We start from the raw sequence: 26,108 nt of genomic DNA on the forward strand, positions 1-26,108 counted from the left end.
ATAACTATTTACTCCAAGTGAAATTAAAAAAAAACGGAAAGTCCTCTATAAAATGACAAAACACATCTAACGAATGAAAAACAATTGTCATATTCCTTGGTACAGGCATTATCTTTTGTAGAATATGGTGAATTAAAACTTCATATTGACAAAAATGTGTGCGGAAAACAAAGCACACATAAGAGGTAAAACATCAAAAATGGGTTACAGCAGTCAACATGAATTAGGAATTCTAACGACTGCACAAAATATTGTGTGGGATGCAGTTTACATAATGATTATCATAACTGTCCACGAGGACGAACTGGCCTCCAAAAACTCGTAGCTTATCCCAGACGTCAATAGGGAGTTTCACATTCAAGAAATAACAAATATTACTATTGCCTCAATAGTCCATAACAAGATCCATAACGGCTGCTACAGTATAACTTAGATGAACTAAAGCATGTGTGAATGAACACTTACTGACTGCAAATATTTATTCCATTTCTCTTTTTAGCATCCGAATTGAAAATAAAAATCCCTTTATTTGAAAAAATAATAAAGAAAAAATAACGGACCAATAAATAATATCTACATCTCTTTTGTAGAACTGAAATATAAGTACATTCACCTTCGAAATCTATGACATTTCTGCATATATACCCATATCGCACGAACAGAATATTAAAAATCGCTTATAAATAAGGAAAAGAAACATTTCCAATGAGGTAAATGCAAGTAAAAAAAAATGAAAAAGGAAGTAACCTCGTTATGAATACATTTATCATGATAATTTCTATTATTAAGGTCCACCAAAAAACAATGGTCAATATCAACTTTGGATTTAGCAAGACTGAGTTGCTGGTGACTTACAACTTTCATTTATAAATCTATACAAATATGTATTGTTTAAAATACTAGACTGACTAATTTTTCGTAGGTATAGTTAATGAAATGTTAGTTACAATGGTAAATTACCAACTTTTTTTTATTACGAGAACACATTTTGAGAGTTTAATTTTTCTCAAAAGTGAAAGTCATTTCATTTTATACACTTTATAATGTGTTATTAACATAATGCTTCATAACGAATCATATATCTTTTCAGGAAAAATGTTTACTATGAATTCAATGAGGTATTAAGCAAAAAATAAACCATTTCTTGGTATACCACTCCGACCATTTTAACAAGAAAGTTGCACCAATTTATATTTAGAACTGGCTCCATTCATTTCACGAGAAGAAAATTGAAATAGTCTGTATTCTCGGAGTATTACATAAGTGTATAGTAACAATTTAATAAAATTCTTCAAATATTTTTGAATAACTGATGTCTTAGTATACTGTCTTGCCGTTGCATATACAGATTTCCTTGAATTGTATCATTTACCAATTAATCATAAATCATATATTGGGTACATAAATGAACAGGTAGTGATTCAACCTTGAAAATATATCTTATGCACATTAATAGAGAACAAGGTTCACCATTATAACCTAAAAACTAATTTCTCTAAAATACATACACTTTATACCAGTTCATGTATAATATAAATTCGACTAGGATTTTAATTTACAAGGATTGTCAGTTTGTCATCGTGTACTCCGCCTTCCTCAACCAATTAGAACTTACTATCATAATTGGGTTTCCCCTTGCGGGATCATTATGAATATAGATTAAAAAATATATGTAACATGTTTCAAGTATCATCATATTTCTTTTCTAAAGGTTTATAGGTATGTTAAAATTCACGACCTTATTAATCAGAAAACATTAGGTATTTGTAACTACCTGAAATGTTTAATTGTAGAATATTATTTCAACTGTATCAGATTTCATAAATCAATTTTGATGTTGTAAAATTGAATTCCATGGTATTTAACCAAATTTAATCAAGACAAAGATTGTGTAATATTTCTTTTTTTATTCATAGTCACATCCGACATGTTAAAATCAGAAACAAAAAATGTTAATGCAATCCCATAACTTAATTAAATAAAATAGTACTAATTAATAAAAATGAAATGGTACTATTTGATATAAACAATATAGTCTCATCAAGTACCAAAGAAATGCAAAACACAAATTCTAAATAAAATTAACGGTATTCTAATTACAAACAAATTATAACTAAGTTATCAAGAAATTATATTTTAAACATCTTGAACAACGGGTTTATTTTATCTTTTGATTTTGCAATTTAATTAGGGACTTTCCGTTTTGAATTTTTTTTCTGAATTTTCCTTTATAATAGAGGATATTGAATAGATTCTGCTAAATTTATATACAACTTGTGAAAACTATGTGCGATTTATAGATGGATATATCTAATATATATATATACAGATACAGATACATACATATATATTTATGTTGAACTCTGGGTATTTATTACTTTTGTTATTTTATATTGTCGTTGGGTATACATGTATCAACAAAAAATAGCGAACTTCAAGGTTTAATCAATACGGTGGAAGTCCATAAGCCTTTCAAAACCAAACGCTCGAAAATATCAATTAACGGAATAAATGGAAAACAAGTGGGTTGCTATCTTACACATGTATACCTAACGTTTCATGTATTTCTAACAGAAAAATAAAAAGGAATTTAGGTTAAGGGATTCCAAGTCACGTGCCATGTATATCTTAAACAAAAAATTATTAATTTCAAATAATATATGAGTGTTAAAAATTAGTGAAATATATGTTTCAGTAGTCAAGGAAGCCATTTTTTCTTTTCTTTTACATGTTTGATGTATTTTTGTCAGAGTGTTATGCTTATGCTTATATTTGATGTCAACATTGTACTTGCTAACGGTATCATTTACAAGTTTATTCTTTCCAAAAAGTTATTATTAAGTGCTTCTCGGTATGATAAATTACAGTTTTTGTTTTTGTGGGTTTTTATGTCATTTTCTGTGAAAACGAGTTTTTATCTTTTTCAGAATTATTTATTAATATTCTATTCGGATACTTTTATCTGGTTTTGAATTTCATTTTTATTATCATTACCGTGAATGGAAAATGTTACAAACAATAGTTAACTCAAAAACTTAACAAATGTTTATAAACCGAAGGAGTTTAGATTCTAATCTTTTTAATTAGACGATGGAAGTATTATATTTCATTTTAGTACAATGGTTAAACTGAAAAATAATACCGTTACTTCTGAGTACGGTCTTTAGGTGGCACGGTAGTATTTGCATTCCAGAATTTAGGTTTCTATTTTGTGAACCCTACCTAAGTCAATGTATCTGAACCGTGTGATTGGACAAAAAATACAGTATTAATTGAACACACTTTCCCAAACTGAGGGATGAATCAGGTGTAGAAAAATATGAAATAATTTTACAAACAGATGAATGAATTTTTGAGAATTTTTTTGAATTGTGCATTCACTGCACGATAATAGACATAAAAGCACTAGTGGCCTTAGATTTTTAAAAATAGCAACAAAAAAATAAAAACTAATGATATGAAAAACAAGTATACACAAAAAAAAATAGAATATACTATGAATAAAACTTAGCGTGTCATACAAATTAATGTAATGAATTACGTAAAAGAAATGTTTTAGTTTTGACAACTAGTTGGTATTCAACAATATGTGATTTTACATTCACTTTTTCATCGATGGGGTCTCCGATATCCATACTGTTAGACCATCCGCTTGTAATATTTAATTCAAACCAATAAAATCTTAACCGCACTAATAAACAACTAGTCAGAAGTAATGGTTGCTTAATAATTAATTAAGATGGTTTATTAATAGATTAAAACTGGCAAGTTGCAGTATGGTAATTAACAACACCGTAGATATACCGCTGTTCGAAAGTCATAAATCGATTGAGAGAAAATATATCCAGGTTACAAACTAAAACTGAGAGAAACACATCAAATATGAGAGAAAAACAACGAAACAACAGAAACACTAAAGTGCAACAAAAATCCAAACGACAATGCAACACACAGAGAAACGAAATATAAGATAACATTTGCAATTTTCCTGACTTGATACAGGACATTTTAAGAAAAACTGTGGTGGTTTGAACCTTGTTTTGTTGGCTAGCTAAACATTACGCTTTTATGGCAATGTTAAGTATAACACTGAAATGACAACATTACATGACTACAATATAAATAAATGGAAGAACATTCAGGACAAAAAAATACACAAATTAGTAATACAATAGAACATTACGACATGCTAATAGTTATTAAAGGTACCAGGCTTATAATTTTATATGCGTGTTTCGACTATATAAGACTCATCAGTGACGCTCTGGTCAAAATAGTAAAGAAAGCCAAACATTTTCACTACAATATGTGGTTTCGTTAGTCTAAAAAAGAAATTCCGAACTCCAAGAAAAATTAAAAAAGAGTATGAGCCCTTAAAATTTGCGGTCGCAACAACATTGACGATTATTAAAACGCGGTACTAAATCTGATTATGGAGTTGTGAAATTTGAGGTCACGTCATCAATTCACTCTTTGCCTATTTTGTAGTAATTGTTATTTAGGATGGCAGTAAAATTGCTCAACACATGAGTTTTGATTCAGGTATAATTTGTCAAATTTCTCTATCAAATTATAAAATGTTAATTGACATTAGAAATTACATTAATCAATCCAGTATTTTTAGAAAGGCAACAAAGAAAAAAATTGTTGAGATTATATTGATATTTGAGTTATTTTGATATTAATTGCATTCAGTTATGAATCTTTTCCCTTGTGTACTGATTCAGCAACCATACATGACCGGGGGGTCCTGATCCCGATCCCGGGCTTAATGACATGAAATACCGAGGTCCCGAATTTAACGGAATTTAAATCCCGACATCCCGAAATTCGAAAAAAGAATTCCCGGATCCCGAAAGGATCAATCCCGAATCCCGGGCTTAGAAAACACCCGACCCCGGAGTCCCGATATAGATTAATTAACAAACAGAATTTAAGAATGTCACAACAGTAAAAAAATAAAAACTTACAATAAAAAACTTTTGTTTATATTACATTATATAATGATAAAAGCTGCACTGACATTACATAAAACGATAAAAAAAAATTCGTTGATCTATTTGATGAGATCTTGACAAAGTTATTGACAGTAATCGGATCTTTTTCCGTTTACTTTACCTTTTCCGGTCGTCAAGAGGTATATACTTGTGTGCGTAGGGGGAAATTATAAGTTTCATTTGTTAATTTCGACGAAAGATATTGATTTCTTTTAATAAATTGTAAACCAATACGTTTTTCCATGTAAATGTTCATTGAAACGTGTTACCAGATGGTCGAGGTTGATACCGCTGCTGGAGGACTGTTAGTTCCCGATGGTATCATCAACACAATAGTCAGTGCTTCGGTACTGGAATGATTTATGAAATAACTTCCTAAAACAATCGTTGATAAATTATAAAATGATGATGAAACTTCTCTGATGTCTTAAATTTATAAGGTTAATTATCCTTTTCCGAAAAATTAAACATTATACATGTATATGTTTTTTATATGTTCTTTTTTTTTCGAAATGCATTGATTTAACACGAAATTTGCTTTACGTGTATTTTTGCGAAATGGTTACAATCAAATACATGTACAGCTTACTGTAATAACACGACGGGTGCAGCATGTGGAGCAGGATCTGCTTACCCTTCCGGAGCTCCTGAGATCACCCCAAGTTTTTGATGTGTTTCGTGTTGCTTAGTCTTTAGTTTGCGATGTTGTGTCTTCTGTACTATTATTTGTCTGTTTGTCTTTTTATTTTTAGCTATGGCGTTGTCAGTATAGTTTGACTCTCCCCTGGTATCTTTCGTCCCTTTTTTACATGCTTAGTAAACCATTGAAGAATCAAAACCGAAAGTTATAACTGTTCACACATGTTTTCCTTGTATATCGTATATAACATCAATTCAACTGTGAAAATAGAAACGAAAGACACAAAAGGAACACTCCAACTAAGAAAAATAAACTTACAATGTCATGGCTAAAGACTAATGAAAAGAAACCCAACAGATAAACAGATAAAAACAGCACAAAAAAAAACTAAACAAAAAGCAGGGAAACTAAAGACTGGGGATTTGTGTTTTCAAAACTGAAAACTGTTTTATTAAGTTCCGAGCCATATTTATTTTCATAAATGAGAACCCAATTAATGTCTACATATGTGTTTACTTGCAAAATTACGTGTTCAAACAACGAAATGTGTATTAATAGAATCTATCAATTTATCATTAATTCTAAATGTGGATAAAAACTTTAATGAATTAAAACAATCATACCCTAGATAAATCATAGTGTAAGTTAATTGATTATTTTGAGATTTTTATAATAGTATTAACTAACCAGGTTCCGGTTTTCAGAATATTGCCATGAATTTTCAAATGTCAATGTATATATATATAAAAAACGCATATTGTTTAAATGATAATGTTTACTGTAAAATTATTATTTAATAGTTTTGGCCTAAGAGATTCAGGAAAAATCTTGTCGTCAACCTCCGAACCAAAATGCTAAGTTTACAAGTATGCTAACGTTGGTGTTTATTTCTAGATAAAAAAAGCCCGGGTAGTGGCAATAATTATCTTTAATAAAACCGAATATATATTTTTTTAAATGTAAACAAAAATTTAGTTGTAGTGAAATAATGGCTAGTTAACCTTAGAAGTATTTGGCACAACTTTTTGGAATTTTGGATACTCAATGCTCTTCAACTTTGTAATTGTTTGGCTTTATAAATATTTTGAAATGAGCGTCACTGATGAGTCTTATGTAGACGAAACGAGCGGCTGGCGTACTAAATTATAATCCTGGTACCTTTGATAACTATTTAGGAATCATTACATCCTAAATGATAATGCATTTTGCCAAAAAGAAGTTATTTTTCCTCACTTAGTGTATCACAACTGTGGACAACAAAATTTTCTGACTTAAGCTAAATAAGAAAAATATAAATATGAGGACTAATATTGATGCTCCGTGAAAGTAGTCATTCGAATGTTATAGAAGCCTATGTAGGCCCTTGTTGTTTTGTGGACATCGTAAATATTATCTTTACATTTATATACATATTATAATATGTTTCTCTTTTATCAATGATTGGATATTAAAATCTATCTCATTTTTATCCCACAAATAGTAATAATACACTCCGTTTGTGTAGCATTTGTATTGTTTTAGTGGCAAATATGAGTAAGCATATTTAACCTTGAATCTAGATTCAAAATTTCCAATTTCCAGTTTAACCTTCATTATCAATTATTAGGTCATGCTTCATCAACTGATCCAAAAATTAACCTGATAATTGAAGTAAAAAAGGAAATAATACACAATGAGTAATGATGAAGATACGAGGTTGGAATTCTATCTTGATTGTAATTAAATTTTTCAATCAGCTCTCCAACATATTATGCCGTTCATTAAAACTATAAAAAGGTAAAAAAAAAATATACATATAACAAACCTCTGCAAATAATTCCTTGATGTTTTAAACAATGGTTCTTTGTTTAATTGCTTTATGATACTTTTGGTCCACAAACATGTGTTTTAATTTCATGCATATACATGCATTCTGTTCTTATTTCAATATTGTTCTATTTTTCAATATGTTCCAATGTATACAAATGTGTTCTACCATCTAAATTTAGACATTAAAATACGCCTAATCGTGAAGTATTTATGAAAACACCACCAACAACCACGTTTATTAAATCTTTTAAATTAGTTCTTATTTATTGTACATTATTTCTAACGGGAAACGAATGAATATTATTGATTAGACCAGAAATTCAACAAAATTTTTCCTTATACGACAAAGGCATTACATGTGCTATTTGTGAATTTGTAAAACGGAATATTCGAAACAATCAAAAAAACAAAACATATGGTGACCACTTTTTTTCTCCTCATAACTATGTTAGAACAGTGTGTAAATCAGAAGCACAACCTTATGAATGAATCTTTATAATGTGATATTCAAACACTCACTAGGATATGGCTTATGGCCCTAGAAGACAGTTATGTCATAGGGGGTCCTAGGTGGTCGAGTGGTCTAAGTAGTCACTAGCCAGTCAACACTGAGGCTGTGAGTTTGAAGCCTGTTTGTGCGAGTGCACTCGACTCGAAGCTTAATTGGCTAGAATTGTCAGTTTTCCTTTCGAAGGTCGGTGGTTTTAGTGGTTCATAGAAGACTATTTTTGTCCATCTGATGAGTTAAGCCTTTTTCAACTGATTTTTATAGTTCGTTCTTATGTTGTACTGTTATACCACTGTCCCAGGTTAGGGGGAGGGTTGGGATCCCGCTAACATGTTTAATCCCACCACATTATTTATGTATGTGCCTGTCCCAAGTCAGGAGCCTGTAATTTCGTTTGTTTATGTGTTACATATTTGTTTTTCGTTCATTTTTTTTTTACATAAATAAGGCCGTTAGTTTTCTCGTTTGAATTGTTTTACATTGTCTTATCGGGGCCTTTTATAGCTGACTATGTGGTATGGGCTTTGCTCATTGTTGAAGGCCGTACGGTGAACTATAGTTTTTAATGTCTGTGTCATTTTGATCTTTTGTGTCTCATTGGCATCATACCACATCTTCTTTTTTCTGATGAGTCTGATGTAGACGAAACGCGCGTCTGGCGTTTTAAATTATATTCCTGGTACCTTTGATAACTATTTTACACCACTGGGTCGATGACACTGCTAGTGGACCTTTCGTACCCGAGGGTATGAACAGCCCAGCACTCCGGTGTTGACATGAATATCAATAATATGGTCATTTTATAAATTTCCTGTTTACAAAACTTTCTTTTCCCAGGAGTAGATTACCTGAGCTGTATTTGGCACAACTTTTTAGGATATTTGGGTCCTCAATGCTCTTCAACTTTGTACTTGTTTGGCTTTTCAACTGTTTTGATATGAGCGTCACTGATGAGTCTTATGTAGACGAAAAACAATATTGACTTTTTTAGTCTTTTGGAAAATGTTGTTTGTGCTGTATTTAGACCCTTCTACAACGAAATTTGTTTTACATGCACACGTATAACAATTGCGGTTTTTATCCAACGCAGTCACAGGTTTGACCGTAGTTTTCAATTTAGACTCGTGTGTATATATATATCTATAATACTAAAATTACGAGGTCCAATTTGTCAGCCGTCATCACGTAAAAACGACGAATCACAGAATTCAACTTTATATATAACTAATATAGTACAAAGGTGTAGATTAAAAATTACACCACTCCAGGCCCTTTTGTTTTCCACGTAATTAATATTGCCAATAATTAAGAAGTTCCGGGTCGAGTCCGCTACCGATACCAATAGTATATTCACCTGTTACCTATTACCTTATCTGTACGTTCCGCATCTGACAGGCGCACCACCAAACGTTGTTTTCAGGATTAATATGCTATATACACGGGTCATAACCACAGGGTTGACACTACTAAATTGTCAAATTGTTACCTATTGTAGTATTTTAATTAGTAAGACTTTCTAAGATAACAATACGAATATTAAAAATCTGGACTAAAAATAAGGCGTATAGGTACAGTTTTCAATTTGTTAGTGGGCATGACGTAATACAGCGAAGCAAAGAATTCAACTGTATTTATAACTTATATAGGACAATGCTGTTGATTAAAAAATACTCCATTCCAGGACCTTTTGTTTTCCAAATAATTAATATCATTGTTTCAGTTCGACGGGTTCAAACAGAAAGACTTGAAAGCAGAGAAAAACTGTGTATTTTATAATCGGCATGAATTTATCAGATGACAATACTAATACTAAAATAAGGCTTGCGCATAGTTATATACTTTAATTCAGTCACGTACCCGTGATATCACCGTCCCGCTAGACCACACGACCACCTGGGCTCTCAAAAAAGAGCTTTCGCTGGCCGTGTGTTACCTTTCCACGTCAGTTTTAATCTAGCGGCGTACTGCAGTACATGATATATAAGGCATGAAGATGTTATTGTTACAGATCAGCTAAATTATCTATAGTAAAGGATCCTTTATTATATATATATATATATATATATATATAACTCGTCTAAACATCAACCCAACAAAGTTAGATCTGTAAATTTGCGAATTTGCGAAGCAAATTTACAGATATATCTTCATTGCATGCATGAAATGTGATATCTTATCTACGAACAGATGACTGTATTTTAAACAGAACAATTAGAAAATTTGCAAGATTGTACCATCCTACAAAATGACTTAGACTGCCTAGCCAAATAGGAAAAATACTTGGGGTATGCAATTCTACCCAGAAAAATGGAAATAGCACAGTGTAACAAGATCGCAGTCACCATATAAACATAACTATGTACTTAAAGGCCACATATTAAATTCATGTCAACACCGAAATGATGACTACTGGGCTGGTGATACCTTCGGGGACGAAACGTCCACCAGCAGTGGCATCGACCCAGTGGTTTAAATAGTCATTAAAAGTACCAGGATTATAGTTAGTACTCCAGACGGCATTTCGTCTACATAAGACTCATCAGTGACGCTCAAATCGAAATATCTATAAAGCCAAACAAGTACAAAGTTGAAAAGCATTGAGGATCCAAAATTCTAAAAAAGTTGTGCCAAATACGGCTAAGGTAGTCTATGCCTGAAATAAGAAAATCCTTAGTTTTTCGAAAAATTCAAAGTTTTGTAAACAGGAAATATATAAAAATGACCACATGATTGATATTCATGTCAACACGAAAATGTTGACTACTGGGCTGGTGATTCCATCGGGGACGAAACGTCCACCAGGGCTGCAGTGGCATCGACCAAGTGGTTTAAATAGTTATCAAAAGTACCAGGATTATAAATTACCAGGATTAAAAAATAAGACTCATTTGATATTCATTTCAATACCGAAGTGCTGACTACTGGGCTGGTGATACCCTCGGGGACGAAACGTCCACCAGCAGTGGCATCGACCCAAAATCAGTTTATTTAGATATCTATCCTGTTTGTAAAAATGTATAATTGTGTTTGTCTTTAATTTTTGCACATATTTTTTTTTATTATTGCACTCACAAAAATTGTTATATTTTAATAAGTGTCGGTTTTTCGATGCGCTGACGTAGTATCCAATGTGCTGATGGACCGTCATACGATGTAGATGTAGATGTAGATATTTATTTGGTATGAAGTAAACTGTAATAACTTAATAGTGAAATTTATTTTTTTTTAAATAATTTAATTATTCTTCTTCTTCGAGGTAATTAAAGGACCCAAATTAAATAGTTGAATGTATGAGGTCCCGTAATTATTGTAAATAATAGCGTATTAATTCAAAGAAAAATGTAATGTACAATAATGTTGTTTATTGGAAATCAAGTTTAAATGATTACAACGAATGCTGTATGTAGGTTGGAATAAAACCACTCCATATCCCACACGAAAATTCGCCAAAATAATTCAAACAAGGAGTGCAATGTGAAGAAGTGTTACCCACATTCAAAATATACTTCCTAGTTCGGTATATTCAGCGAATAGACATTTGTTATAGTTCCAATTATAAAATCGGTATTTAAAATGAAATGACTTGTACTTTTCAATTATAGTGTATTCATATGTCGTGCCGGTGTCTATGACACATGTACATTATTTTAACTCACAAAATACGGCGGTATAAGAACCAGAGTGATGTTTATGATAACGACCATTCCCAATGTCCCACTGTTTATACGAATACTATACTGTAAACAGGGAAATTTTCGCGGTCGTTTTATTTTCGCGGTAAGAATTGAAACGCGAAAATAAAATGACCGCGAAAATATCAAGGAAAATTCTTTTTATTACATTTACTTTTACAAATTGTGACTTGTAAATACAATTATGTTAATGACACCAGTAATAAAAGTATCACCTCGTCGAATCTACTACACAGATTAGTCAGATCAAAAGATCAATTAATTAGCATTAATCCTGACACCTTTTATTTTAATTCATTCTTAATTAGCACAAAATGATTAGATCTACTTTTCTATCATTGTGTATGTGTTTTTACAAGCATTGAAACATGACAAACTTTTAATCTACTTTTACATTAATGAACCGAAAGCAAAATATTTCTGATTGATTTTATCACTTGATTAAAGATACATGCAAAGCTTGTCACTTTTGAAATCATTTACAAAACAGCGCGAATTTGGAATGTGTTAGTAAATCGCGAAATAAAGACTGCGCGAAAATTTCCCGGTTTACAGTATATGCATAGCGCCCAACATACCTTGTTTTAAGTCTGGTTCTTTAGAAATTGCATTTATAGTAAACAATAAACCTTAACTTTAACAAGTCGAGTAGTTTTTTCTCTGAAAGCCATGGATCACCACATAAATAAATATTGTTTAACTTTTATATCATTTATCTTAATAATACTGACTGCACCAAAATCGTTTTCTTAATTCAATTTTAATCAAATGATTTATTTTGAAATTATATACAATGAAATTATCTTGAACTCATGAATTTTCTAAAATACAATGTTTAACTTTGAAAATTAGAAGATGCATATACTGGAATCATTGCAAATTACAGGGAACTAATTATTATAAATATCCACCACGGAATTTCCCTTTGACGTCATCAGTCATCAAATATATAGATAGAAAAAAAAAGTTTATTACATATGGTCAATCCCATGCAGATGGTAGGATGTTGTCAATAAGTATCATCAGTATTTCTATTATATTCTGTGGTTTTAAAGGTATGTGTAAATCATGACCATATATGGTCGACATTTTATATCGTTTAAATGCCTATGATGTGTGTATTTATATATATATAAGTTTCACCTGATTCTATTTATATGTTGACAAATTTTTGTAAAAAGATCACAAGCTCTCCGAAATGCAATATAAAAATTATAAAAATGAAGAAAAAAGATAAAGACTGACAGCTATTCAGATAGATATCTGTCATAGCACATTTGTCCGATATTTTATCTTAATATCATGACGGGATTTTAAAAATATAGTTTTATTTCTGAAATAATGTCTTGAATAATTTTATTTTTAATGACAAATTCTAAAATAAAAATAAAAAATATGGAGGGGATTATTGTTGGTTTTTTTTTGTCTAAAAAGATCAATGTTAAATTTTATATGAACATTGTTTAACTTCGTTAAATTCGAAAATTAAAATTAACGAATTATTTTCCACAGGCAAAGTTGACCGTATATTTATTTGGCAATGCCTTGTATGACCCTTGAGTCTTATAGCTTCTTATGTTTTTTCGTTTCTGCAAATTATAATATGTAACTGTTGGGTTATTACCGTTCATGGTGAAGGTAAATCGAATCAAAGCACGAAATTTACACAGTTTGGCTTATATATAGAATCTGATTGAATTACCAGCTTAATTTCAACAAAAAGAGAGAAAAATTTACGCAACATACGTTTTTAAGAAATAAGTTAATAAAATCAAATTATTTAAGGAAACAACTAAGTTGTTTTCTCTTAGTTACCTAAAAACAAAAATCTTTGCGATGGTAATGTTAAATGCAATTTAAGCATTTAACACGAATAAATCATTGATTTTTATCAACGAATACAGTAAAAACTATTTGTCCTGTTATATGACATTACTCGTCATCGCTAACCACGTGTTACGATCCACTCGCCTTCGCTTCACCCTTGGCAGATTAAGCCATCATTTGTGATAACAATGTTGCGCCATCTATTGGTTGAGTAAGGTAACGCCAATTACGAATACATTATTCTTCACCAATGGTAACACTTGAACTCTCTTCAGTGTGCGTCTAAAGTCTACAAACTTGGTGAAGCAGTACACAACAATTTACACATTTTGACATTCCAACATTGTACAGTAAACATCCACAGGAACTTCTATTAGTTGACTAAAAACATTTAGATTGTCACTTAATATCGTCGTATGTTTTTGGGGTTAAAGACTTGTTGCATAATCAGCATGTAGCAATTGTTTACCTACATTATTTACATTAACGCGATCATGTGATAGGCGCTTTTTGATTGGATGCTGCCATTTACGACTGTAACCAATGAAAAATATTATCTTCTTGATCCAAAATTCTCGCCTAATCCGCAAAGGGTGGAGAAGAGGGGAGTGGATCGTTACCCTTGTCTAGTGAAGATGGACATTACTGCATTTCCATTGTTTTTGAATTTCTTTTCGTTTTTAAACTTGCAGTTATAATCATGCACGAAACAAAATTATCTAGAAAAAGAACAAGTAACATTTATGTACTTTGCAATGAAACATACGTACTAGGAAGTTCTATTGAATAATACCGAGTTTTTGTTTTTTGTGTAGTGGACTGATTTCTGTCTTCTGGTTGTTGTTATTTTTCTATCTTATCTTTGTCTTTCTTAATAATATTTATAGTCCCTTTGGAAAGTGGTGTTCCTTTTTATATCTCTACCTGTGTGATGTTTAAATTCGAACGTCAAACGCGCGATTCTACGCAATAGTTAATGTTAATCTAACCATTCGGTCCCAGTTCTTAAAATTTTTCAATCCTTTATGGGTGGATTTAACATACATAAATGAAATACAAAAATAAGAAAGCAATGAATGAGGTTACTTAATTAGATATATGCATTTTTGTGCTTCTTTGTTAAATATTTTTTTTAATTTAATGTGATTATGATTTGAACATAACGTTGATTGCTATATCCCAATTTTTTAAAACATTTTTACCTATTATGTTTGTTTGTTTTGTTCACGCATCGTTATCAATATAATGGAATTTGATGCGACTGTCATATAAGTGAAAGGTTTAGGTAGCTTTAAACTCAGGTTCAATCAACCATTTTCTACATAAGAAAATGCCTGTACCAATAAAGGCAACAAAAGTATACCACTGTTGGAAAGTCATAAATCAATTTAGAGAAAACAAATCCGGGTTACAAACTTAAACCGAGGGAAACCCATAAACTATAAGAGGAAAACAACGAAACATCAGAAACACTGAAGTGCAACAAAAAAACAAACGACAATGCAACTAACAGAGAATCGAACTATGCAATAACCCTTACATATTCCTAACTTGGTACAGGAGTTAGGAATATGACTGTTGTTATCCATGTTTAATGTGTTTTGGCTGTTGATTTTGCCATTTGATTAGGGTCTTTCCGTTTTTTATTTTCCTCGGAGTTCAGAATTTTTGTGGTTTTACTTTTTATACAGTAGTAGTGTTTCAAGTGATGTCCCTTTTAAGCATTAAGTGAACATAAGTAAGGAGAATTTTTTTTTATTGAAATTAAGTATAAATTCTCGTGAACTATGTTTTGCCTTTCGTTTAAACCATGAGGATATGAAAATTTCCAGAGAGGCATCTTTTTTTTTAAAACACATCATTGAATAAAAAGGTTATAAAACAGATTTCTATGTGTGAAATTCACGTAAAAAGTGTCGTAAATATGCAATTTTAATTTAAAATTGCGATTCTCAAAACTTGGTGTAGAATTATATTTTATTGCATTCTGTATAATAAAAAAAAATGAGCATCTGATTTTTTTTACGTAGAAAAGGTTTGTACATCATTTCCACTTTGTTTCGTTTCTTTTTCAGATGAATTTGTAAGAATATTTAAAAATTGCCAAGTTATCATTAGCTTAAATCAATGGTATATTTGAATTTAATTAGCTTTCCTGCATTAAAATAAACTGCATGACACATTTGAAAAGAAATATCGGAACAAAATAGAAAATCTTAATTTTATTATGTGATTTATATTGTATTAAAACCATTTTTGTTTGAGCATTTTTAACACCTTTTCATTCTACACGTCTTTAAAACTTCATTTCAATCCTAAAAGTAGTTACCAACGATACCAGGCTTTTAATTAAATACGCCAGATGCGGGTTTCGTCTACATAAAACTCATCAGTGACGCTCCGATTAAAAACGTTAGAAAGCCAACAAGTATAAAGTTGAAGAGCATTAAGGACTAAGATTTACAAAAAGTTGTGCCACATGCATGCGCCTAAGGTAATGTATGCCTGGGACTAAAAAATCCTTGGTTTTTCGAATAGTTTAAATTTTTGCAAACAGTTAATTTATAAAAATATTCGAAAAAACACCGAAGTGCTGACTACTTGGCTAAGATACCCTAGGGGATGAAACTTCCACCAGCATTAAAATTAAAAATTATGAAAGTATCATTTGTATTGCAGTTGTGTTTGCTGGTCAAGACTCATCTAATGAATCTACCTGTATCGGACATTCCATCCAAAAATACCAAATAAAGACCGCTATATGTTGTCGCCATGGAATTGAACCAAGATACAGTGGTGATGGTCAAGAACAAGCCTGCTGCTTCAGTACGTTTATCTAAATAATTTTTGCTTCGTCTTGATGTTAATCTGTCAATGAGAGAATATATATATATCAAAAGAAATGCTTTCATTGATTGAAAAAGTCAATGTTTTTTTAGATAAGTCAGGAATATGACAGTTGTTTTTATTCGTGCCATTGGTTGATAAAGCCTAACAATGTATTTTGTCATTTTTAATGGATTAAGCATTTTTGAATATAGTTTGGAGTTCAATATTTTTGTTTACATTTTCTGCTGCTTAGGCTACTTAAAATTATGACTACATAATAAATGAGAGGCGAAAAACTAGAAAGGAATATCAAATTCTATAGTCAAAGACAATAAGATAGCTTTTGCTTATTTGATGTAATATTTTTTATTATACATTACGTATTGGTAAAAACTCAAAGGTACACCATAATTTTCATTATTCAAATCTTACTTAATTATGTTGTCGAAAAGAACATGACATAAAATTCAGCAATACCTATTAATGTACAATTCCATACATAAAGCTACATTTAGTACATTTTTACATTGCAACTGTAAAAGGATTCTAATTTTATATGATTGTTTGCCTATTGTAAATATATTTATCGTCATAACCTTCGCGTTCTGAAAGTGATTGCAGATTTTTTTACCTTTGACAACAAAAAGTTAAAACAAAATGTGTGAAAAGGCGGATTGGCTGAAGTTTATATATGTCAAAAAAAAGGAAGTTTCATCGAAGTATATACGAATAATTAAAGTTCATCGATCACACCTAAGTAAACTTTTACTTATTCTAAAATTGCATTCAAAGCTGCCATTCATTTATGAACGATCCTTTAACTTTGAAAATTTGTTGACTTCTTTTATATATCCCCAAAAAAGAAAGTCTCTTCGAAGTTTATACAATTCATGGATCACTCATACACAATTTTTTCTTCTTTTGAAATGGCATTCATCTATGTTCTATCCTTTAATTTTGCATGATGTTTAGCATATGATTCACATTTCTAAATATACATAGGATATTTAAATGGACATTATGCAAAGATCTATGCATCCATCTTCAACCATTTAAATTTAACTGGATTTGACCACAGGACATACAATAAGAAAGTAATGTAAAGTCATATGTTATGACAGGAAGCTTATTTTGTCTTCACTTAGTCCAAATGCTTTTCTTTCCTTAAAGACAAAGTATCGTCAGCATCACTCGTTTTCTTGCCGTTCTTTTTTAATCTCTTTTGATTGAGTGAATTCGTATAAGGATATTGAAATTGAACACAATATAAAGTATAAGATGTTTTACAAAAATAATAATCATGAGGGTGTGATCTTTAAATAGACCAGACATATATAATTGACACCGAGCTGTGTTGTGAGAAGTCAGTGGTTTTTAAGATAACAGATAATGGGAGAGAGACAAAATGCTGTGGTAGTTTGCGGTATGATCCTAAAGATGAGACAAAAATGTGTTGCAACGGCAAATTACATGATAAGAAACTTGGTAGGTATTCTTTAAAATATTATATGTATTTATATGATATCATGTCGAAATTGTCGAATTTATATTTTTATCTTTCTAAAATTCAAAATTTATTTATCCCGTTGATTGTTTTGAATTGTTATTACTGTCTAGGCTTGGTCATAAATCTGAGTTGTACATTCTCAAATTTAAATTAAAATTAGTAATTCAGGAAAACGTTTGAATTTTTCCCGATTAAATTTAACAGACAGTGAGACAACTATCAACAAATCGTTCGATTGTGTAAACAAATACAGGTCGTCCTATTTACATGATAGATTTTTTTCATCTCACACAAAAGCTTTTAAACACAGGGTTTATATGACAAAGGTACATAGTACACATGACACAACATAGAAAACTAAAGAATAAACAACACGAACCCCACCAAAAACTAGGGGTGGTCTCAGGTGCTCCGGAAGGGTACGCAGGTCCTGCTCTACATATGGCACCCGTCGTGTTGCTTATGTGATTACAAACCCGGTAAATAGTCAAAGTTGAACTAAAAGGTAGTTTATGTATAGCAAATTCTGCATGACATTTCAGATAACCAAAGCGTCTGTTTTCATTTTCTCTCATTTTAGAAGCCTTCTAAGTTTTCTGACTATTTTTTTTTGTGGTCTTTTCTGAGTAATTTTCAACTTATTCTTTTTTTGGGGGGTAGTAAATATCAAATACATGTGGTATTTTTTGTATATTCCTCTTATCGATAATATTTTGTAATGCGTGTATATTAACGGTTGAAGGTGAACGACGTTGGTGCTGCGGACAAATTAAAATAAAAAGTAATGAGCGATGTTGTAAGGATTTACACGGAGATGTTGCAACCCATAAGAAGAAACCACATATGAAATGTTGTCAAACTGAGTACTACAACAAACGGTCGCATTACTGTTTTAAGAATAGAAAAGTCCTTCCATTACATCGAAAACTTTGTGGAGACCAGTTATACGACACTCGTACTAATAAATGTTGCATGAAGAAACTGTATAATAATGTCAGCGATAATGATCCTGACTACGATTGTTGTGGAAATGTGGTTTTCAATAAGGCTATGAAGAAATGTTGCAGTCTAAGTAACTTAATCCCAGCGGAAACTACCTGTTGTCAAAAAGGTACATTAAATGTAAACTTAAGATATCAAAAATTGTGAAAGATACTTGCTTAATAAATACACTTCATCATGTACTCCTGAATGAAAGATAGATGGTAAATCACCTTCTGAATATCATCAAGACCGTAACCTGAAGAAGTTGATTGAATTTTTTTGAAACAGTAATTAATTGTCTTCAAGTAAATGTCTACTTCATGGGTTAACCTTTGCTCAGTTCTCGGAGCACAAAAATCATGCTCGAAACATGAAATCTAACATTTTGATTGGTTGATTTTGGAGTATGAGTAAAAAAATTGACTCGAAAGTTTTATAACTTCAAGGCCTTATCTTCGTATTCTGATTTATTTACTCTTGGTCTTCATTTCTTATATTCTTTATTAAATCAGCATAAAACAATGAACACAAAATTTAATGATTTTTTACCACACCAATAAAAACTTTATAAATTTTGTGATTCCAAAGCTCTGTTTCTGGATTTGCCATCATCAAGAACACTTAATTGAAAAAATGCAATGTTTGTGAAAACTACAGATATATTCTTTTATTATTATCATAGGGTCTTATAATACAAAGACAGAAAGATGTTGTGATAATGGACCTATAAAATTCCAAAAGCATTCAGAGCAGTGCTGCGGTGCTACTTTATATGATTCAAAAGCTCAGGGATGCTGTGGGACAAGCTCATTTAATATTTCAACACACACCTGCTGCGCATCGAGTAAGTAATATTATTTTTCTAGTTGCATTTAGTTTTGAAAGGTCTGTAATAATCCTAGACTTAACCATCAATCCCATTTTTATCATAAGAAATATTTGTTTTAAACATAGACAGATTGTATTATATTTTGGTCATGCAGCTCTCCGACTTTTTTAAGTTCTTATACATCCCTAGCTTTCAAATATTTTGCTTGGAGCGATCATGATCATTGTAAATTGCGAAAAGATATTTTGAAGCAACAGCCTTGTTAAGTGTTTATTTCATTCAATTTACGGATTCCATTTCTTTATACGGTTTCTATTTTTATACCCTTCCTACGATAGTAGATGTTTTCTGGTCTGTGCGTCCGTTCGTCTGTCCGTTTGTCCATCCGTTCGTTCGTTCGTCTGTCTCGCTTCAGGTTAAAGTTTTTGGTCGGGGTAGTTTTTGATGAAGTTGAATTCCAATGAACCTGAAACTTAATATACATGTTTCTTATGATATGATCTTTCTAATTTTAATACCACATTAGAGTTCTGACCCAAATTTCACGGTCCACTGAACTAATAAAATGATAGTGCGAGTGGGGCATCCGTGTACTAGGGACACATTCTTGTTTAAATACGGTTTATGATGTTCACATTAACGTTCGAAGTGCTGCTATATGTTTACAGATAAAGTAGTATAATTCCATCAACAATCTTTTTTATATTATTTCAACCGTAACAATTAGCATTTCTTATATTTTTAAGGTGGTAATATGGTAGCTAAATATACTGATGATAAGTGTTGTGGGACCACGACTTACAATAGTAAAACGAAAGTGTGCTGTGCTTTTGAAAACAAAATAGAAATTGTCAATAAATCGGAAGATAACCATGATAGCTGCTGTTCATCTGGAAGTATGAACGTGACAGAGTCCTATTCTAAAAACACTCACTACTGTTCCCTTGGAAAAGTGATTTCAAATGATATTGAGATGTGTGGATCATTTGAATATAAAAAAGACAGCGATATATGCTGTCAAGGCGTATTTGAAAAAGATGGGAAATTGAATGGAAAAAAATGCTGTGGAGTAGGAACTTTTTCAAAGGCAACACATCACTGCTGTACACACCAAATTTACTCCAGAAAGGAGAGAAGAAGGTATTTTTTAATATTTATTAAACACGTATATAGCATGAAAAGCAATAATTCACACAAATTTAAAACAATGCTTAATCTTAACGATTTGGTCAAACAATGGTTTAATATGTTTGTTTAAAGAGTTCTTTTTCAATTAGAAAGTCGGCATTAAATTATATGGGATCAATTTTTAAGACGATGAATCGATGCTCACAGTTACTTTTAAATGTTTCAATGTAAAAAAAAACGAGTAGTAAGACAGATCAAGATATCAAAAAAACGAGAGAATCGAGTTGCATTAATATTGTATAAAATTTTCAGTTGAAAAGCTTATAGGACGGTGATGGAATGTGTTTCATACTTTGTATTAAAAATGTATGTAGTATGTTACATATTCAAAGCATTACGTCTAAATTAGACGGTAAAGGTTATTTCATTTTAAGGGAACACCTGTGAAAAACTAAAACGTTTCCATACAACTTTTGATGTTATCTATCTAGTTGATGTTTTGTTCGTGACACCTGTGCTTGCTGGACTTAATGCCCTCTCATGACCTAATGAATTGTTTATCAAAACCAGTATAGGTTAAAATGGAAAACTTTGATGTGAATCATTTTTATCTTGCGGTTAAAGCTTATTATATTTTTTTAAATATTGGATTAAGAATTTAATATGAAATTTTTACACTTATTTTTTTTCATAGATAGATGTTGAAGATATATTTTCATATCTCCATATATAATGATCAATTCCGTAGCATACAGTATTTCATAAAACAATCATCCATTTAAGTACAAAAATAAAAGTAGGGAAATATTTATTGTTTATTTGTCCTGCTTCTATTCTGGGCCAAGTAATAGAGTTACATATTTCATGGATCCTATTGATAGATACATGGATATTTTATTCTCAAAAAAACAATCAATAAAGGTATATAGAAGGAAACATAATATTTAACATACAATGCTTAAGGTGATAGCTGTAGAAAAAATATGGAAAGGACAATGCAAAAATTAAAAAAAAATGTCCAACCTAGGTTTTTTTAAATTTAGCAAATGTCATGCTTGAAGCAACTATTTCAAAGACGAAAATATGTTTAGCTTAATTTTTGTAAAAAGCATGGCCATTTATACTCATATGTGTGTCCGATACAAATTTCTTTGTTGTTGAACTAACAAGATTGATAAACAATAGATAAATTCTGTAATTATTTATGTTAAATTGATATTGTATTAGAATTTGATGTTGTATTACAAATTTTTAATTGTGTTTATTTCTTTGTAGGTGCGGCAAAAAACCTTCAAATGGATTGCTAAACAGACGCCCAAGAAATATGAAGACTTCCACCAAGGGAGTGTGTCGAATCTGTAACGATTCAAAACGATTTTTCGTCAAAGCTTTAAAATCAAATGGCTTTGATGTTTGCAAACGACAAGGTAATAGCCTTAAATGTACGTCTTCAAATTTCATTAGAATTATTGCCAATGTAATATTTCTTTGACCCATAATGCTTATAAATTGCTCACAATGGCTGCTCTGCAGCGTTCAAGTTTTCGCGAATGAACAATTTTCATGAATGATCGGTTTTTGATTTTATTTTTTTATTCACAAAAATATAAAGTTAAGAGCAGATTTAAAGACGAGAACTGTACATTATATTAGAATGTATGTTATAGGCAATATATATCTAACAGTTTTAACAATTTATAAAGTATAAAGAAGTATTCTCTATTTTCCCTATATTATCAAAGCAATTTCCTTTCCTCGCAACGTATTTACATGTGTTCAGTTGTTCAAAAGCATGTTATGGCCATTAAAGAATATTTGCCACGAACATCACTGAACAGACATATATGTCGAAATGCGCATCTGGTGCAGGGAAATTGGTACCTTTAATGTTATTATGCACAATAATGCAATTTTATTGTGTAATTTGGTAACACCGATACATGAAAGGATATTAACATTGTGTTAATCTGAAGAAAAAATATCTACCAGTCTTTATTTTTTTTTCAAGATTCGTCAATGAAAAAAGCATAAACTGCATGCATGAAAAATACAAGAGTATTGTAAGACAGTGTATGTCAAATACACAATAATTTACTTATTCCATTGAAATCAGTTCATGTGTGATGATAATTCTACTTTCATACGCACAGTTCGTAATTATATTATGCAGTTTTTGTGTACTGTCCTAAATCATTTTGACATTCGTTGTTCTTCTGTCGTTAACATGTCGAAATGTACTATTATATTATTTATTTATGTATTTCTCTGTCCTGAGTGGTCGTGCATTTATTTGTGCGGCATTCCTGTCATGTAATATTGTCATTTTAGCAGTATATTTAGCATTGTCATAAAGCGCGAGGTTTGACTAGCAAAAAAACATGTTCAACCCGGCATTTTTTCTTAAAATGTTCTGTACCAAGTCAGGAATATGACAGTTTTTTTTTCTATGTATGTTTTATTCTCGTTTGTATTTTGTTGCACTTCTGTCTGTTTTCCCCTAATAGTTGATGTGTTTCCCTCGGTTTAAGTTTGTAACCCGGATTTGTTTTCAAATTCTAAAGAGCAGTATTCTACGACATTTTTATATTAAAAATCTTAATATCATATGAATTGTTTTTTTTTATTTTTTACAGCATTGAAAGTCAGGATAATTAGTCAAAGGCGTCATTCGGGTAAACGTAGAATAAAAATGATCATTCAAACAGACCTTTATTCTGAAAAAGACTATGAAAGAAAGAAAATAGAAGTTTTACTGCCTTGTTCATGTCGTCGCATACGTGCATCTAAGGCAATATTGATAACTGAATTGGAAGATTTTCGTGAAACTGTTAGACTTGGTGACAGTGATATTCTTCTACCATGGTACTCGAATGTAAGAAAACATGTTCTTCGACAATGGAAAACATGTAAAACAAAGAAAAACGACTTAGTAGTAAATAACATGTTAGAAATCAAATCATTTATAGACTACAAGTACAATAAACTTACAGAAAAAAATCTAAAATAATGGTATTAGGTATCTAATTGACGCATTCATTGAAAATTATGATTTTTTTAATTATCAAAAAAGATTTGCTGAAAGTCGATATTAAAAAAATCGTTGGTTATTTGAAGTGAAAAAGAGGAAAGTTCGATTTTTATACTTAACCGGTCTATATTAATAGTAATCAAACCATTTGAAAAGCTTTATAAAAGTCAGTAACGGCTTGACAGAAAATAGTGACCTTGAAAACCATATTTGAGAGAGTGGATATTGATTTCGATTTACGTATGTCTTGAGTGAAAAGAAAAGCAAATACAGTTCCTATTTTTTTCTTAATTTTGATTGTTTATGCTTTTCTGTGAAATTATCACTGAAACTTCCTCGGATTCCTTAAAAAAAATGTCAAGTAAAACATGTATTGCTTTGGTAACAAAGAGGACCTTAAGAATATTAAGGGGTTTAACGAAACGCGGTTTTACAAGAATTTATAACCGAACTTTTCACACAACTAAATATCAGAATAGTTCTTTTGGAACTGATGACCATGTCAACCATTTCAATTTTCATTTGAAAATCTTTGAAATATTCTCTTTGAATCTATAATTGACCGAAGGCCAATGTTAAGTTTAGTAACCCTATGTTTAAATATGACGATATTTGTTTTCTATCGTCTTTTTATATCTAAAAGAGCTTCGGACGCATGAAATTTATATTTTGTTGTTTTCAGTTTTTTACTGCACTGGGTCGATACCTCTGTTTGTGGACTATCAATCTCCGAGGGTGTCATCAGCTCTATAGTCAAATTTTTACAAATTGTGAGTTTATAATTTTAAAAATTATGAAGAAACAAAGGTATCAACTCCCGCAGGCTAAGGTGACCTTAGATGGATTTGGCTATTGTAAGATTCTTTTTGTCATATAAATCTTAAACTGTTTCGGTTCTTAATCCATCATTGGGTTTTAAATATTTGGCTTTTAGCGTTTCTAATGAAGGTAAATCCAGAAAAGCGCTTCGGACGCATGACTTTTATAACGTATTGTTTCCATTTTTTACAAACTTTGACAATCCCTAAAAATAAGTAATTTCTGCTTATTCCATCAACACATTATAAAAATTCAAATTTTTACTGTTGCTTTTCTTTTCTACGGGGATGTTGATTTGCTAAAATGCTCTTTTTTTTTTTTGCTCTTATGGTATATTCTAACATAATTAGGACATCTTTATTGAGTGTGAGTTTGCATTGCGAGAAATGCATGCAGATATGATTAGTTAAAGTCACTTACCCTGTCGAACCCCCAAATTGTATAGGGTAAGAGTTGCTCAATGTACAGTGTTTTGTATAGTGTTTATAACGATGTTATTCATGTATTCATAATTTTTATTTTGGCATGTTGTGTTTTGTACATTTCATAACATTTTGTTTTTAATTCTCCATTTCTATCGTATTACTTCGTTACATGCGGTGCTTCACTAAGTTAGTTTAGACACAATATTTTTTTGATTTTTTTGATAATCTAGTGACCAGTACACAAATTTGACTGTAATTGTGCTCATTGTATCAGATTTGAAATCAGACTCTACCTGTGAATGTCATACTCGTAGTACTATTACATAATCCCCTTGATATGCAGAGTAAGATAAAAAAAATGAATGTAGCGTTTAGAAAGCAGCAACAAACGCTACACTGTGTTAGATAGAAATGCGGCATATATTTGAGAGAGAGAGAGAGAGAGAGAGAGAGAGAGAGAGATTGATGTCAATCATATGTAAATATCTTTTTTCCGTTCATTTTTATTGTTTTGCTCAATTTATTATTTATTGATATTATATGGGTTATTGCAATTTTGCAATTTTATGATATTGTAGGGCAAGTTTTTGCAATATTTAAAATAATATATTTATATAAGTAGATAGAAACAAGGCCAGTTAAAAAAGATTTTCACACTATTGAAATCATTTTTTGTAACCTTAATGTCTTTACAAAACAATTTGTTAACTTGTTTTATCATCTATGTTTGTTTATAGCTATGAAAACTATGACATATTTTATACTATCTTGTAAAATATTTAGCCAGTTCAAATTTGAAATGTTATTTTTTAGATAATAAAATCAGAAAATAAACCAAAAAATACCAATATGTATTCATAGATACAAGCTGAAATCCCTAGTTTTTTATGCTTGCTTCAATAAGTACAAATACTATTTTTCTAAAGATCTTAAACCGCGACAACATAAGATATAGACGCTGAACCCGTCGTCCAATTCGAGAAGGTGATCAAGAAGAAATTGAATTGTTCTTCCTTATAAATCCTCCAGAGTACTTTGTTAGCTTTACGTAATTTAATAAACTCTGTATATGATCAAATTGAGAAA

The 26,108-nt window shown here is 30.9% G+C and overlaps 1 protein-coding gene across 1 annotated transcript; it reads left to right on the forward strand.

Annotated features, from left to right (window-relative positions):
- Positions 1–12,636: 12,636 nt before the first annotated feature.
- On the forward strand, positions 12,637–25,896 carry LOC143068407 (uncharacterized). Its single transcript, XM_076242420.1, has 8 exons — positions 12,637–12,701; positions 16,153–16,299; positions 17,626–17,787; positions 18,552–18,920; positions 19,476–19,637; positions 20,369–20,762; positions 22,026–22,177; positions 23,384–25,896. Exons 1-8 carry the CDS (start codon positions 12,650–12,652, stop codon positions 23,755–23,757), a joined length of 1,812 nt encoding a protein of 603 aa, XP_076098535.1. The 5' UTR covers positions 12,637–12,649; the 3' UTR covers positions 23,758–25,896.
- The last annotated feature ends 212 nt before the right edge of the window (positions 25,897–26,108 follow it).

This window comes from Mytilus galloprovincialis, chromosome 3 (genome assembly GCF_965363235.1).
Source record: "Mytilus galloprovincialis chromosome 3, xbMytGall1.hap1.1, whole genome shotgun sequence".
Taxonomy (NCBI): Eukaryota; Metazoa; Mollusca; class Bivalvia; order Mytilida; family Mytilidae; genus Mytilus; species Mytilus galloprovincialis.